Here is a 17188-nt window from a genome sequence, read left to right as displayed (position 1 = left end):
ACCAAGATGTCTTGCTCCCAGACAAACTAAACAACTTCTTTGCTCGCTTTGAGGACAACATCTACATATCATTTACATTTATGCTTGATAACCAACAGTGACAAGACTGCCTACAGGGAGGAGGTGAGGGCCCTCGGAGTGTGGTGTCAGGAAAACAACCTCACACTCGATGTCAACAAAACAAAAGAGATGACCATGGACTTCAGGAAACAGCAGAGGGAGCAGCCCCCTATCCACATCGACGGGACGGTAGTGGAGACGATGGAAAGTTTTAAGTTCCTCGGCGTACACATCACGGACAAACTGAAATGGTCCACCCACACAGACAGCGTGGTGAAGAAGGCGCAGCAGCGCCTTTTCAACCTCAGAAGGCTGAAGAAATTCGGCTTGTCACCAAAAACACTCACAAAATTTTACAGATGCACAATCGAGAGCATCCTGTCGGGCTGTATCACAGCCCGGTACGGCAACTGCTCCGCCCACAACCGCAAGGCCCTCTAGAGGGTAGTGAGGTCTGCACAACGCATCACCGTGGTCAAACTACCTGCCCTCCAGGACACCTACACCACCCGATGTCACAGGAAGGCCAAAAAGATCATCAAGGACAACAACCACCCGAGCCACTGCCTGTTCACCCTGCCATCATCCAGAAGGCGAGATCAGTACAGGTGCATCAAAGCTGGGACCGAGAGACTGAAAAACAGCTTCTATCTCAAGGCCATCAGACTGTTAAACAGCCATCACTAACATTGAGTGGCTGCTGCCAACATACTGACTCATCTCTAGCCACTTTAATAATGAAAAAATGCATGTAATAAATGTATTACTAGCCACTTTAAACAATGCCGCTTTATATAAATGTTTACATACCCTACATTACTCATCTCATATGTATATCCTGTACTCTATACCATCTACTGCATCTTGCCATCTTGATGTAATAAATGTATCACTAGCCACTTTAAACAATGCCGCTTTATATAATGTTTACATACCCTACATTACTCATCTTATATGTATATACTGTACTCTATACCATCTACTGCATCTTGCCTATGCCGTTCGACCATCGCTCATTCATATATTTTTATGTACATATTCTTATTCATTCCTTTACACTTGTGTGTATAAGGTAGTTGTTGTGAAATTGTTAGGTTAGATTACTTGTTAGATATTACTGCATGGTCGGAACATGAAGCACATGCATTTCGCTACACTCGCATTAACATCTGCTTAAAATGTGTATGTGAGAAATAAAATTTGATTTGAATAGAAGAAACTCCTCAAATACAGATGTGTCAAGCGTGTAGTGTCATACCCAAGAAGACTTGAGGCTGTAGTTGCTGCCAAAGGTGCTTCAACAAAGTACTGAGTAAAGGGTCTGAATACTTATGACAATGTGATATTTCCATCTAATTTTTCTATTTCTAAAAAACTGTTTTTCTTTGTCATTACAGAGCATTGTGTATAGAGTGATCATTTTATGAATTTTAGAATAAGGCTGTAACCTAACAAAACATGGATAAAGTCAAGGGGTCTGAATACCTTCTGAATGCACTGTATCTCTCAGATTTGGTCCTGCCGTACATACCTACACGTACGCTATTTTTATGGAATGTTCTGCCTATGGATGTGAGAGATGCAAACTCCGTCTCGACCTATAAGTCTTTACTATAGACTCATCTCTTCAGGAGGTCCTCTCTCTCCTCCCGAACCTGAGTTGTTTTGCCTGTGGCTATGGAACACTGACTTCTTCACCAGACGTGCTACCTTTCACCAGACCTGCTGTTTTTGACTCTCCTTCTCTCCCTCCCTCCCTCCCTCCCTCCCTCCCTCCCTCCCTCCCTCTCTACCACACCTGCTGTCTTGACCTCTGAATACTTGACAATGAAAAGCCAACTGACAATCGAAGGTGCTGACCTGTTGCACACTCTATAACCACTGTGATTGTTTGACCCTGCTGGTCATCTATGAACATTTGAACATCTTGAAGAACGATCTGGCCTTAATGGCCATGTACCCTTAAAATCTCCACCCGGCACAGCCAAAGGAGGACTGGCCACCCCTCAGAGGCTGGTTACTCTCTAGGTTTCTTCCTAGGTTCCTACCCATCTTGTGTGTTTTTCGTAGCCACGTGCTTCCTAGCCATCTGCATTGCTTCGCTGTTTGGGTTTTTTGGCTGAGTTTCTGTATAGCACTTTGTGACATCTGCTGATGTAAAAATGGCTTTATAAATACATTTTATTTGATTTGATACTGACTGCACACCCACTCACTCACACGCACGCTGCTGCTACTCTGTTTATCTTATATCCTGTTGCCTAGTCTCCCTAACCCAATACATATCTACCTCCATTACTCCAGTTTCCCTGCACATGTAAATATGGTATTGGAACTGACTTTTTAAATATTTCCTGTCTATAGTATGCTTACATACTTACTTTATTGTGTATTTCTTATTCTTAGTTCTCATGTTTTTTTTCTAGTAATACATTGTTTTGGATTATTGGATTGTTGAGTTTGCAAGAAAGACATTTCACTGTACTTGTGCATGTGACATTAAAACTTGAAAGTAGACGCACACACCTTAATATGCTACAGTACCATGGAGGTGCATGGAGAGGAATAAATGCACTTAATACAATATGAATTTGAAACATTAGTTTATTAAATCCATTACATTTTCTGAAAGAATCAAGATTACTCAGTGTGCTGGTGTTGTTCATGGTGAGTCTATAGCAGGGGTTGTAACCGGTTCAGGGAACAGAACAGAAAACCGAAAAAGAAAAACATTTCAAGAGGAAGAGAAACAGAACCGAGAAGGAAAGTAATCTCATGGGTTCCGGAACAGAACCATTATTTTCAAATCTTGAGAACTGGTTAATTAATAATGTTCCTTTTCGTTCCCCCAAAATATTCCTTATGTCTGGTATACACTTAGTGTACAAAACATGAAGGACACCTTCCTAATATTGTCCACACCTCACTCTCTCTCTACCCCTGGAATATCAATCACATCTCGCACATGCATTTATCCCTCCTTTAAACATGTAAACAACTAGCTTACCTGTTCCATAGCAACCTGCTTTAGCCATGCTTATTGGTGGAGTAAATTAATGAGATAAATATAAGAACTATGCGATTTCACGAGGTAAAGATTTAATGAAAAGGAACTATATGAACAGTTAAAATAGGTTGGTTGGAACCGGTTCAGAATTGTATTCTGCTGGTCAGAACACTGGAACGGAACAGAACCAAACTAAATAAATAGGGGTTCTGCTCAGAATGGAACGATTGGAAATACTTAGCGTATATTATCATTACACTATAAATAATTAAAAACACAAGACAGTCTAACAAGGTATTTCCATTCTGGTTCTCGTTCTTATCACACAGGTGGTTTTTCACAAGCCCCAGCTGGTCATGGTGGTTACCAGGAGCGATGGACCAGCAACCTGGTCAGCAAGAAGAACCAGAGGGGGCATGTTAACTTCGGGATAGGGGGCAGTATTTTCACGGCCGAATGAAAAACGTACCCAAATTAAACTGGTTCCTACTCTGGCCTAGAAACATGTCAAACGATATATAGAATCCATCTTTAGGTTGTTTTTAACATATATCTTCAATAAAATTCCAACTGGACCTATCCGTTCTCTTTAGGAGTGAATATGAACTCAGCTCGCTCCCAAGTCCTTGCGCGTGACTGAGCCCATGCCTTATAATGGGACACCTACTTCCTTGGGCTGTTATTCCCTTCAAATTCACCATAGAATCTTCAAACAACGTTCTAAAGACTGTTGACATCTAGTGGAAGCGTTAGGAAGTGCAAAATGAACCCATAGTCACTGTATACTGGAAAGGCAATGACTTGAAAAAACTACAACCTCAGATTTTCCACTTCCTGGTTGGATTTTTCTCAGGTTTTTGCCTGCCATATGAGTTCTGTTATACTCACAGACACCATTCAAACAGTTTTAGAAACTTTAGGGTGTTTTCTATCCAAAGCCAATAATTATATGCATATTCTAGTTACTGGGCAGGAGTAGTAACCAGATTAAATCGGGTACGTTTTTTATCCGGCCATGCAAATACTGCCCCCTAGCCCAAAACAGGTTAAAATGGCGTAAAATAGTTGATTGTTTGAGAAAATGGAATTATGAGATTTTAGCTGTTTTGAATTTGGCACTCTGATTTTCCACTGGCTGTTAACGGGATAAGAGCGCAAAGGGGTCTCTAAATGGATTTATTTTACCCTCTTAATGATGGGCCTGTAGCATTCTCATGATAATGGAATCAGATGGTATATCGTAGCTGGGTCATAGACCTCTACACTAATTCTCTCATCTTCAGACAAAGTGAATTTTCACTATTCTATAAGTTACTGTGATTTGGGATGGGATGTGTTAGCAGAATCATGTGATTTCACATTCCAGTGAGCGTGAGACGTTTGTAGACACTGTAGCAGCGTGAGCCACTGGTGCTAGCAATTCAGTGAACTATCCCAAAATGGAAATATTTGACACGAATAACAAGTTAATAAGTAACATAATCAATATCTTGCCCATTCACACTCTGAACAGCACACATACAATATCCAAGGCTCAATTGTCTAAAAATTCTTCTTTAACCTGTTTCCTCCCCTTCATCTAGACGGATTTAACAAGTGACATCAATAAGGAATTATAGCTTTAACCTGGATTCACCTGGTCAGTTTATGTCATGGACAGAGCATGAGTTCTTAATGTGTTGTACACACAGGTACACACAGGTATATCAGTATACCAGTTGGTTAAAGAGAACATTTTTTTATCCATTTTTAATAAGTTGTAACATGTAATGTCAGTGGGTTTGGGGCAAAACGCCCCCAGGGAAATCAATGCAAGTCAATGGTACCTATATTAACATTTTCCAAATCATGTCCTAATCCTAAATAAGTAACTTATTTGAGTTACACAATCAATTTTGAGATACTTTAAGATGATTTGGACAGGAAAGGTGAAAATAAACAGAGTGGACGTACATCAAAACCTCATCCTAGTGAGGATATTAACAGTGAAATGTGCAATGTGATTCTGTTCCAATATTTAAAGCTTGTCACGATTTCTATTTTCTGTTTTGTATCTTTTATCTTTAACTGCATTGTTGAAAAGGACCCGTCAGTAAACATTTCACTGTTAGTCTACACCTGTTGTTTACCAAGCATGACAAATCACATTTGATTTGATTTCTTCATACTGGGTATTAAAAAGAAACAAATGGCCCAAAAACATGTGATAATGTTTGCTGTGGTATGCCATGTTATGTTATGCTATATTACGTTATGTTAAGTTTTGTTATGTAACACCTGAAACACTTAAAAAGTACTTTTTTGACCTAGTCTTACTGTGACACAGAGCAGGAATCACTTTGTCTAAGGTACAAAAAAATACAATACACATGATTCTATCCATAGTGGAATCTGTCTCTGATGTGGACAGTGATGACAGCAGAGATCATGATGACCAGCCCCACAGACACCAGGATGATCTTCAGCATGCAGACAGACATGCTACCAGCAGGGGGAGACACTGGTTTACAACAAACAGACAATATGTTACAGTTCCTCTCGCAGATTAGACACTTCCTCCTCTGTGCAATTAGTCTGGGGACAAGGTTACAGTTCCTCCAATAATTCATTTGAGTGTACAAAACATTAAGAACACCTGCTCTTTCCATGACATAGACTGACCAGGTGAATCCAGGTGAAAGCTATGATCCCTTATTGATGTCACTTGTTAAATCCACTTCAATCCATGTAGATGAAAGGGAGGAGACAGATGAAATAAAAAAAATTAAGCCTTGAGACAATTGAGACATGGATTGTGGATGTGTGCCATTCAGAGGCTGAATGGGTAAGACAAAAGATTTAAGTGCCTTTGAGTGGGCTATGGTAGTAGGTGACAGGCACACTGGTTTGTGTCAAGAACTGCAATGCTGGTGGGTTTTTCAATCCACACAACTTGACACAACTGTGGGAAGCATTGGAGTCTACACGGGCCAGCATCCCTGTGGAACGCATTTGACACCTTGTAGAGTCCATTCCTGGATGAATTGCTGCTGTTCTGAGTGTAAAAGTTGGGGTGAAACTCAATATGTGGAGGTGTTCTTAATGTTTTGTGAGCTCACACATGTTAATTCATATATATAGTTAGTATAGTTCTTAATGTTTTGTACACTCAGTGTATATCTGACATACAGTATTTGAGATGTTTATTTGTATGCAGTGTGTGTGTGTGTGTGTGTGTGTGTGTGTGTGTGTGTGTGTGTGTGTGTGTGTGTGTGTGTGTGTGTGTGTGTGTGTGTCTTACCAGATTTCATTGGACAGAGTTCCACTATCTCCTTAGTGTCGTTGGCCCAGCTGACTTGGTTGCTCTGGTTACAGATGATGAAACCCCCTGCCACATAGACAGAGAGCAGGGGGACAGTGGCGGTCTCAGCCCCTCTACTCTCTCCTCCCACCTGAGAGCAGGTGCTGCTGTTACAGCTGGAGGTGACAGAGGTGTTCTGACCTCTGCAGGTCACAGTCACGTTACAGGTGGCATTGATGGTGGAGACAGAGTCCACTGTCAGGACTGGAGGCTCAACTCTCTCTGAAAACAAATAGAACAACATTATAGTTAATATATTAACCTGAGTACAGGAGCAAGAGTACTAATGAATATGCATTTAACCTGTACACCATGTTTAGCTCTATTGATTGATACTGTAACTGTGTCACTGTATAAAAATGTTTGAAAAACTGTCAAACATACCTTGAACAATTAACAGGTATGCAATAATTGTTTTTTCTTTGTCACCATTCACTACTGCAGTATAAGGTCCACTGTCATTTTGCTGTAGGTTCTTCAGTAGCAGAGAGAAGTTTCCCGTATAAAACTCAACCCTGTTGTTGTACTCAGGAGACACTCTCACTGACAATGTATCAGTGCATCTTACAATATTTTCTGATCTGAAGGTCCACTTAAAAATCTCTATCTCTTTCAGTTTAACATTTTCCTGGACATCCAGACGAACATCCTGTCCCTTCAGCACAAACACAGAGCTGGACTCTATGAAATAAACACACAGAAGAAATAATGTGATGAGGATGATGAGGATGGCATAATGAGGATGGAATCCATAATTCCACAAGTATTAATTAGGGCCCTGTGTTTTGCACAATCGTGTGACATAGCAAGCTTTTATCCTGTGTGTAAACCTTATCCAGAAATGGTAATTACACCAAAAATGAAAGCAATTGTCTGAGAACGGTGCTAGATCTGACAAAAAAGAAGAAAGGGTCAGTTTGATGAAAAATCAAACTGGTTAACATCCAGGCATGTCACATAACAGATGGCCCTAAATCACATTATACTAGAAGAGAACAGGCTACTCTGGAGAATCATGCTTCTTTAATAAAGTTAGATCAAAGCTGAATGAATGTCTGTAGTCTACTTTGAAACATCACTGTATAACTCAGGAAGATCTAGATATGCCTGTAGGCTACTTTGAATCAACACCGTATAACTCAGGAAGATCTAGAAATGCATTTATATCTTAATTTATATCTTCTTGAGTTAATAACCTACAGTGTTATCGAGAGCATCCTGACCGGTTGCATCACCGCCTGGTATGGCAACAACTTGGCATCTGACCGTAAGGCACCACAGAGTGTAGTGCGAATGGCCCAGCACATCACTGGGGCCAAGATTCCTGGCATCCAGGACCTATGTAATAGGCGGTGTCAGAGGAAAGGCCAGAAAATTGTCAGACTCCAGTCACCAAGTTACAGACCTTTTTCTCTGCTACCTCATGGCAAGCGGTACCGGAGCTCCAAGTCTAGGACCAAAAGGCTCCTTAACAGCTTCTACCCCCAAGCCCTTAGACTGCTGAACAATTCATAAAAATCACCACCGGACAATTTACATTGATCCCCCCTTTCTTCTTCTTGAACTGCACTGTTGGTTAAGGGCTTGTAAGTACGCATTTCACAGTAAAGTCTACACTTGTTGTATTCAGCGCATGTGGCAAAAAAAGTTTGATTTGATTTGACAGTGTTGTTTTGAATTATATACAGTGAGCGCATTTTAGAGCAGATGGTGTTGTTGAACTGTAGAACAGCCTACCTGTGTTTCAGTGGTGTAAAGTACTGAAGTAAAAATACTTTTGAGTACTATTTAAGTTGTTTTATTGGGTATATGTACTTTACTATTTATATTTTTGACAACTTTTACTTCACTACGTTACTAAAGAAAATTATGTACTTTTTACTCCATACATTTTTCCTGACACCCAAAAGTATTTGTTACATTTCGAATGCTTAGCAGGACAGGAAAATGGTCCAATTCACATATTTATCAAGAGAACATGCTTGGTCATCCCTACTGCCTCTGATCTGGAGGACTCACTTAACACAAGTGCTGCCCCTGGCTATCCTTAAATAAAAAAACAGGAAAATAATGCCGTCTGGTTTGCTTAATATAAGGAAGGTGAAATTAGTTATACTTGAACTTTTACTTTTGATACTTAAGTATATTTTAAACCAAATACTTTTGTACTTTTAGCCAAGTAGTATTTTACTGGGTGACTTTCACTTTTACTTGATTCATTTTCTATTAAGATATCTTTTCTTTTACTCAAGCATGACAATTGGGTACTTGTTTCACCACTGCTGTGTTCAACTTCAATCAAAGCACATATTTTGCCTAGTGACGTGCGCTGTTGAGTTTTGGCCACATGAGAGAAAAATGCGACTGTTCACACAATCCTAAAATCTCCTCAGAAATGAGGTGGTGTTTTTGTCTTCCAGTAACGTTCTACTATGTTATTATGTTTGGTTGTGTAGAATACTATCATTCTGTGATCTAGCAGACATTGATTCAGCTTTGATCTGACTTTATTAAAATTCTCTGAGTAGAGGAGAGACTGTGTACAAAGTAGAGAATCCTGCAGATGCACAGAAGCTTCGGAACTGTGACTATAGTCTTTAAAGAGACCAGCCTAATTGTCAAATAATGGTGCCTTGGCTTTAACTACAGCAATAGTTATATTCTAATAGACACCTCAAATATTTTTCAACCAATACAATGTTTTTCGTTTCATTGTAAAAATGACAGAATTCCTCTCAGATAATAAGAATTACATGATGGATGAATCAGAAGCAGTCCAATATTTTCCCAACAGTATGTCTTTATTTACCATTGTATTGCTGCTCTTGTTGAGAACTACACAATAGAAACTGAGAGATATACAAAAGCCTACCTGATGATGCTATGCAGGTCAGCAATCCAAACCCTAAAAGGAGAGACATGGTGTTGAGATGGTGCTCCAATGAATATAATAGATAGGTAGATGGACAGACAGATTAACATGTGAAATGTTTGCTTGTGTCTGTGTTTCCTGTTGAGCAACTTCTCTTTTCTGGGTCAAACCACACTGACAGCAGTAACACCAGCAGGATAGGTGTGATTCATGATGATTTGTGTGTCTTGCAAGTAATGACAACTTTGAACTAAAATTGAGCCTGTGTTTATGTGCGTGTCCCCAACAGAGAAATTCAATTCCTTCACAGGACATTTCTGTACTAAATAAGATGCAACAATAGAAAACTATAAATTCAGAGATCAACAACTTTTGAGCCATGTATGTTCAGGCTTTTTTCATCTAAGTATTCTAAGTATTATTGAATTAAAAAAATATAGTGACTAAAGATTAACAGCTGTTCTTATGGATTATTGGGTCAAAGGGTCCACAGTATATCACAAGGTGTGTGACACCCCTCCTTCCTCTCAAGGGGCTGGTAGGGTTGAAGTTGACCATAGATGCTGATTGAATTTCCCCCACTAATGGTTAAGGTTAGGATTGTGGGAGGGGAAGCTGATCCTAGATCTGTACCTAAGTGAAACTTCACTCTACACACAATGGGCAATACCCTGTACTGGTATTAGAAGAAGCTACTGTGTCTTTCACTCTCAATCCAGTAACCAGCTCCAGTACCTAGTTCCACAACTAAACAGTAAACAGTATCAGTTGACTGGACTGCATGGCCCGATGGCTTCTCCACCACTTCCATCTTCAGAAAGGAAACATTTCCTTCTGCTGTTATGTTCTGTTGTTAGACACTGGGATATGAATTCCCCTTTCAGCAGAACAATAACCTAAAACACAATGTCAACGCTGGAGTTGCTTACCAAGAAGACAATGAATTTTCCTGAGTGGCCAAGTTACAGTTTTGACTTAACAGGAAGCTTTAAGGTTTTACTGTTAACCTACAAAGCATTACATGGGCTTGCTCCTACCTATCTCTCTGATTTGGTCCTGCCATACATACCTACACGTACGCTACGGTCACAAGACGCAGGCCTCCTTATTGACGCTAGAATTTCTAGGCAAACAGCTGGAGGCAGGGCTTTCTCCTATAGAGCTCCATTTTTTTGGAATGGTCTGCCTATCCATGTGACAGACGCAGACTCGGTCTTGACCTTTAAGTCTTTACTGAAGACTCATCTCTTCAGTAGGTCCTATGATTGAATGTAGTCTGGCCCAGGGGTGCGAAGGTAAACGGCAAGGCACAGGAGCAAAGAACCACCTTTGCTGACTCTGCCTGGCCAGCTCCCCTCTCTCCACTGGGATTCTCTGGCTCTGACCCTATTACGGGGACTGAGTCACTGACTTACGAATGCTCTCCCATGCCGTCCATAGGAGGGGTGCCTCATGTCATGCCAGGCTTTTTTCGCTATACTCGACTTGAGTGGGTTGAGTCACTGACGTGATCTTCCTGTCCGGTCTTGCTCCCCCTCAGGCTCGTGCGGTAGAGGAGATCTTCGAGGACTAAACTCATTCTTCTCTCAGGGTAGTCTGTTGGTATCCCTCTAGTGGTGTGGGGGCTGTGCTTTGGCAAAGTGGGTGGGGTTATATCCTGCCTGGTTGGCCCTGTCTGGGGGTATCGTGCAACAGGGCCACAGCATTCCCCGACCACTCCTGTCTCAGCCTCCAGTATCTATACTGCAGTAGTCTATGTGCTAGAGGCTAGGGTCAGTCTGTCCTATCTGGCGTAATTCTCCTGTTTTATCTGTTGTCCTGTGTGAACTTAAGTGTATTCCCCCTAATTCTCCCATCTCTCTCTCTCTCTCCACCCAGACCTGAGCCCTAGCACCATACCTCAGAACTACCAGGCCTGATGACTCCTGGCTGTCTCCGTCCCAAGTCCGCCTGGTCGTGCTGCTGATCCTGTTTCTGCTGTTCTGCCTGTGGCTATGGAACCCTGACTTGTTCACCAGACGTGCTACCTTTTCCAAGACCTGTTGTTTTTGACTCACCCTCCCTCCCGCACTCCCTCTCTACCACACCTGCTGTCTCGACCTCTGAATGCTCGGCTATGAAAAGCCAACTGACATCCTAAGGTGCTGACCTGTTGCACCCTCTACAACCACTGTGATTATTATTTGACCCTGCTGGTCATCTATGAACATTTGGAACATCTTGAAGAACGATCTGGCCTTAACGGCCATATACTCTTAAAATCTCCACCCAGCACAGCTAGAGGAGGACTGGCCACCCCTCAGAGCCTGGTTTCTCTCTTGGTTTCTTCCTAGGTTCCTGCCTATCTAGGGAGTTTTTCCTAGCCACTATGCTTCAAAATCTGCATTGCTTGCTGTTTGGAGATTTTGTATACCACTTTGTGACATCTGCTGATGTAGAAAGGGTTTGGGCGGCAGGTAGCCAAGTGGTTAGAGTGTTGGACCAGTAACCAACAAGTTGCTGGATCAAATCCCTGAGGTAAAAATCTATTGTTCTGCCCCTGAGCAAGGCAGTTAATCCACTGTTCCCTGGGCACTGAAGACGTGGATGTCGATTAAGGCAGCCCCCCACACCTCTGTGATTCAGAGGGCTTGGGTTAAATGCGGAAGACTCATTTTAGTTGAAGGCATTCAGTTGTACAACTGACTAGGTATCCCCCTTCCCCTTTGTAAATACATTTGATTTGATACCGACTACACACCCGCACACACACTCACATGCAAGCTGCTGCTACTCTGTTTATCTTATATCCTGTTGCCTAGTCTCCTTAACCCAATACATATCTACCTCCATTACTCCAGTTTCCTTGCACATGTAAATATGGTATTGGAACTGACGTTTTAAATATTTCCTGTATATAGTATGCTTACTTTATTGTGCATTTCTTATTCTTATTCCTCGTGTGTTTTTTCTAGTAATACATTGTTATTGATTATTGCATTGTTGTAAAGGCTGTCGTCGGAAGAAGTGGACCAAAATGCAGCGGAGTTAGTGTTCAACATATTTAATACAAACAACGTGAACACTATACACAAAACAAGAAAACTGACAGCCAACACAGTCCTGTCAGGTGAAACACACTAAACAGAAACAATTACCCACAACCCCCAAATGAAAAGTAGGCTACTTATGTGTGACTCCCAATCAGCCACAACCTTCTACAGCTGTGCCTGATTGGAAGTCACACGGCCAAAATAAACGAAACAATCAAAACACACACTTCTCTTCTGCCACGTCCTGACCCAACTACACCCTCTACTGGTCAGGACGTGACAATTGTTGAGTTCGCAAGAAAGGCATTTCACTATACTTGTGCATGTGATATTAAAACTTGAAAGTAGACGCACACACCTTAATATGCTACAGTACCATGGAGGTGCATGGAGAGGAATAAATGAACTTAATAAAATAAAATACGAATTTGAAACATTAGATTATTAAATCCATTTTAGAAAGAATCAACTCAGTGTGCATTGTAACTGGTTCAGGGAACAGAACCGAAAACAGAAAAAGTTAACATTTAAAGAGGAAGAGAAACAGAAACGTGAACAAAAGTAATCTCTAGGGTTCCGGAACAGAACCATTATTTTCAAATCTTGAGAACTGGTTAATAATGTTCCTTTTCGTTCCCCAAAAATTATTCCTTGTGTCTGGTATACACTCAGTGTACAAAACATGTAGGACACCTTCCTAATATTGAGTTGAAACCCCCTTTTGCCCTCAGAATGGCCTCAATTCGTCAGTGCATGGATTGTACAAGGTTTCAAAAGAATTCCACAGGTATGCTGGCCCATGTTGACTCAGTTGTGTCAAGTTGGCTGTATGTCCTTCAGGTGGTGGTCTGGATATCTCAAAATAAAAAACTGAAAAACACAGAAGCGTTGTAGTTATTGACACACTCAAACCAGTGTGCCTTCCACCTAATAACATACCCATTCAACAGAATGTAATTATTTTGTCTTGCCCATTCACACCCTCAGAATGGCACACACACAATCCATGTCTCAAATGTCTCAAGGCTTAGAAACCCTTTAACATGTTACCTCCACTTCATCTACACTGATTGAAGTGGATTTAACAAGTGACATCAATAAGGAAATCATAGCTTTCACCTGGATTCACCTGGTCAGTCTGTCATGGAAAGAGCACGTTCTTAATGTGTTTTTAAATGTTTTGTACACTCAGTGTATAATTCAGCAATTTATTGAAGTTATGATGATATTATTAGCCTATTCCAACCCACATCACATCATGATGCTCAGCGCTTTAAGCCAAGCCCCCTCTATGTCCACCCCTCGCTCTCTCCCCCTGTGGACTTTCATTTGCATCTCGTGCCTGCACATCTCCTTCTATCGAACATGTAAACAACTAGCTTACCCGTTCCATAGCAAGCTGCTTTATCCATGCTTATTGGTGGAGTAAATTATTGAGATAAATGTAAGAATTATGCTGATTTCACGAGGAAAATAATTAACGAAAAGGAACTATATGAACAGTTAAAAAATGTTGGTTCGAACCCGTTCAGAATTTTATTATGCTGTTCAGAACAGAACCAAACTAAATAAATAGGGTTTCTGCTCAGAATGGAACGATTGGAAATACTTAGTGCATGTTATCATTACAGTATAAATAATTAAGCATTAAAAACACAATAGGTATTTCCATTCTGGTCCTCGTTCTTATCACACAGGTGGTTCTCCACAAGCCCTAGCTGGTCATGGGGGTTACCAGGAGCGATGGACCAGCAACCTGGTCAGCAAGAAGAGCCAATGGGGACGTGTTAAAGTATAACCATGGGTCGATTCCACGTCTACTGAACAAGAGCCCCACCTGTTGGTCGTGGTCTCCAAGAGAGGTGCCGGTTTAGACTAGAAAGAATGGGACTGGGGCCTGGGGCTATAAGGCTGAATGACCGATACACTATCTAAGAAAAGAAGACAGATCACTAAAAAGAGAGCCAGGGGGGTCGTGTGTAAGTATGTGTGACGGAGGTCAGTGTGCTTGCTTAGCTTTGCCACTTCATCCCCTACAAGCTCACACCGAGACTAGAATCCCAGGACCTCTACCTCTCAAACCATGTGTGACCTCATCGTTGATGATGTCTTGGCCAACTACAAACCATGTGTGACCTCATCGTTGATGACGTCTTGGTCAACTACAAACCATGTGTGACCTCATCGTTGATGACGTCTTGGCCAACTACAAACCATGTGTGACCTCATCGTTGATGACGTCTTGGTCAACTACAAACCATGTGTGACCTCATCGTTGATGACGTCTTGGTCAACTACAAACCATGTGTGACCTCATCGTTGATGACGTCTTGGTCAACTACAAACCATGTGTGACCTCATCGTTGATGACGTCTTGGTCAACTACAAACCATGTGTGACCTCATCGTTGATGACGTCTTGGTCAACTACAAACCATGTGTGACCTCATCGTTGATGACGTCTTGGTCAACTACAAACCATGTGTGACCTCATCGTTGATGACGTCTTGGCCAACTACAAACCATGTGTGACCTCATCGTTGATGACGTCTTGGTCAACTACAAACCATGTGTGACCTCATCGTTGATGACGTCTTGGTCAACTACAAACCATGTGTGACCTCACCGTTGATGACGTCTTGGTCAACTACAAACCATGTGTGACCTCATCGTTGATGACGTCTTGGTCAACTACAAACCATGTGTGACCTCATCGTTGATGACGTCTTGGTCAACTACAAACCATGTGTGACCTCACCGTTGATGACGTCTTGGTCAACTACAAACCATGTGTGACCTCATCGTTGATGACGTCTTGGTCAACTACAAACCATGTGTGACCTCATCGTTGATGACGTCTTGGTCAACTACAAACCATGTGTGGCCTCATCGTTGATGACGTCTTGGCCAACTACAAACCATGTGTGACCTCATCGTTGATGACGTCTTGGTCAACTACAAACCATGTGTGACCTCATCGTTGATGACGTCTTGGTCAACTACAAACCATGTGTGACCTCATCGTTGATGACGTCTTGGTCAACTACAAACCATGTGTGACCTCATCGTTGATGACGTCTTGGTCAACTACAAACCATGTGTGACCTCATCGTTGATGACGTCTTGGTCAACTACAAACCATGTGTGACCTCATCGTTGATGACGTCTTGGTCAACTACAAACCATGTGTGACCTCATCGTTGATGACGTCTTGGTCAACTACAAACCATGTGTGACCTCATCGTTGATGACGTCTTGGTCAACTACAAACCATGTGTGACCTCATCATTGATGACGTCTTGGTCAACTACACTACCAAAAAGATAGCAGTTCGTTAACTCCCTTTACACATGAATCGATTCGACACGTCTACAATCTCATAGAAGAAAAAACGTCACTGAAAAGAGCGCCCACTTTCATGTATTTCTGTGGATCATTACAGAATATGACAATACCCCTGTAGCTACATTGATGTCTCTCCTTTTAAATGGATGGCATGGGTAAGGGTGTCCAGGCACCCATAGATAGATCATCCATACATGCATAGGTTGTGTTTCTGTGAACGAAGACAAAGGTGTGTTACCATGTTTTACATTCAAAATGACAATAAACTCATGGAGTATTTATTTTGTCTTTATTAACCCAAGGAAATCATTTACAACACAATCTATTTTACAATTAAGACTTACTTGTGTGTTCTGTCCTCTCAGGCACTGGTCTATTCTGGTCACTGTTGGGACCGACCATGATTGTGTTGAACATCCCCCCCTTCATCTTCGCTATCATCGCTAAGGAAGTAGTTTGATTTGGCCTGTTGGCAGTGCACCTATTTCTCAATGGCCTAAATAGCTGCCAATCAGGTAACGAGACAGTTTGCCTAGCCTTGACCCAGACTTGATTTCTTAGTAAAGTAGAATAAAATGAATTATTTCTTTTTCTGACTTTGAGTTGCTTGAAAGGGGCATGTTTATCAGCCAGAGAGGTAAAAATGGATGAGAAAAATTCCAGAACAGGTTCTGGTATGCAAGTAGTAGAAAAAAAGCTCTTCAAAATACAGATCATGAAGGTAAGCCTGGGGCGAGATTTTTTTACATTTCTCTTCACAATTATACAAGCGACAGAGTTTTTCAAATTGGTATCTTTAATGCAAGCAATAGCGCAGTGGTCGCTGATATCATTTGCAAAAACACCACTAGCCAAAATATTTATGGGGATGGGTAGTCATGATAACATCAATCAATAAAGAGTTTTTTTTTTACATTAACCCGAGTGGCTTTCGTTATAAACTGAACTCAAGACAGATATTCTTAACCTTTTACTGCAGTGGGCTAAATCAGGGTCACAGAGTGTTTCTTGGTAGTCTAAAACAAATCGAATATGAAACAAAAGCATACACATCACACACATGATTATGGGCTTAAATAACAGACGACACCTGTAACATGTCAGATATAGAGTTGAAATGTATAACATTGAGTTTGCATCCCAATACTGCATTTATATAAAAATCTAATCAAATTGTATTTGTCACATACACATGGTTAGTAGATGTTAAGATTAGCCCCTTTTTTTAAATGTTTCACCTAAAATGACATACCCAAATCTAACTGCCTGTAGCTCAGGACCTGGAGGAAGGATAGGCCTATTCTTGATACCATTTGAAAGGAAATACTGACGTTTGTGGAAATGTGAAATTACTGTAGTAGAATAGATCTAGTAAAAGATAATACAAAGAAAAAAACATGAATTGTTTTGAAAACAAAATTCTCCATCATCCATGAAATACAAGAGAAAGGCCATAATGAATTGGCCTATTTATTGCCTAACTCTTATCCTACCTCATTTGCACATGCTGTATATAGATTTTTCTACTGTATT

The 17188-nt window shown here is 41.1% G+C and overlaps 1 protein-coding gene across 2 annotated transcripts; it reads right to left on the bottom strand.

The window, feature by feature from the left end:
• Positions 1–2646: 2646 nt before the first annotated feature.
• On the bottom strand, positions 2647–9500 carry LOC106569586 (SLAM family member 5). 2 transcript variants are annotated; one of them, XM_045694432.1, is made up of 4 exons: positions 9280–9500; positions 6792–7088; positions 6348–6629; positions 2647–3455 (listed from the first exon to the last, which is right to left on the bottom strand). In XM_045694432.1, exons 1-4 carry the CDS (start codon positions 9326–9328, stop codon positions 3211–3213), a joined length of 873 nt encoding a protein of 290 aa, XP_045550388.1. In that variant the 5' UTR covers positions 9329–9500; the 3' UTR covers positions 2647–3210. The 2 variants fall into 2 exon arrangements, with proteins under 2 accessions (XP_045550388.1, XP_013996570.1); XM_014141095.2 differs by having other exon boundaries at positions 2647–5567; positions 9280–9377.
• Positions 9501–17188: the final 7688 nt, after the last annotated feature.

Source organism: Salmo salar, chromosome ssa14 (genome assembly GCF_905237065.1).
Source record: "Salmo salar chromosome ssa14, Ssal_v3.1, whole genome shotgun sequence".
Lineage (NCBI taxonomy): Eukaryota > Metazoa > Chordata > Actinopteri > Salmoniformes > Salmonidae > Salmo > Salmo salar.
This window is presented reverse-complemented; position numbering and strand designations above follow the sequence as displayed.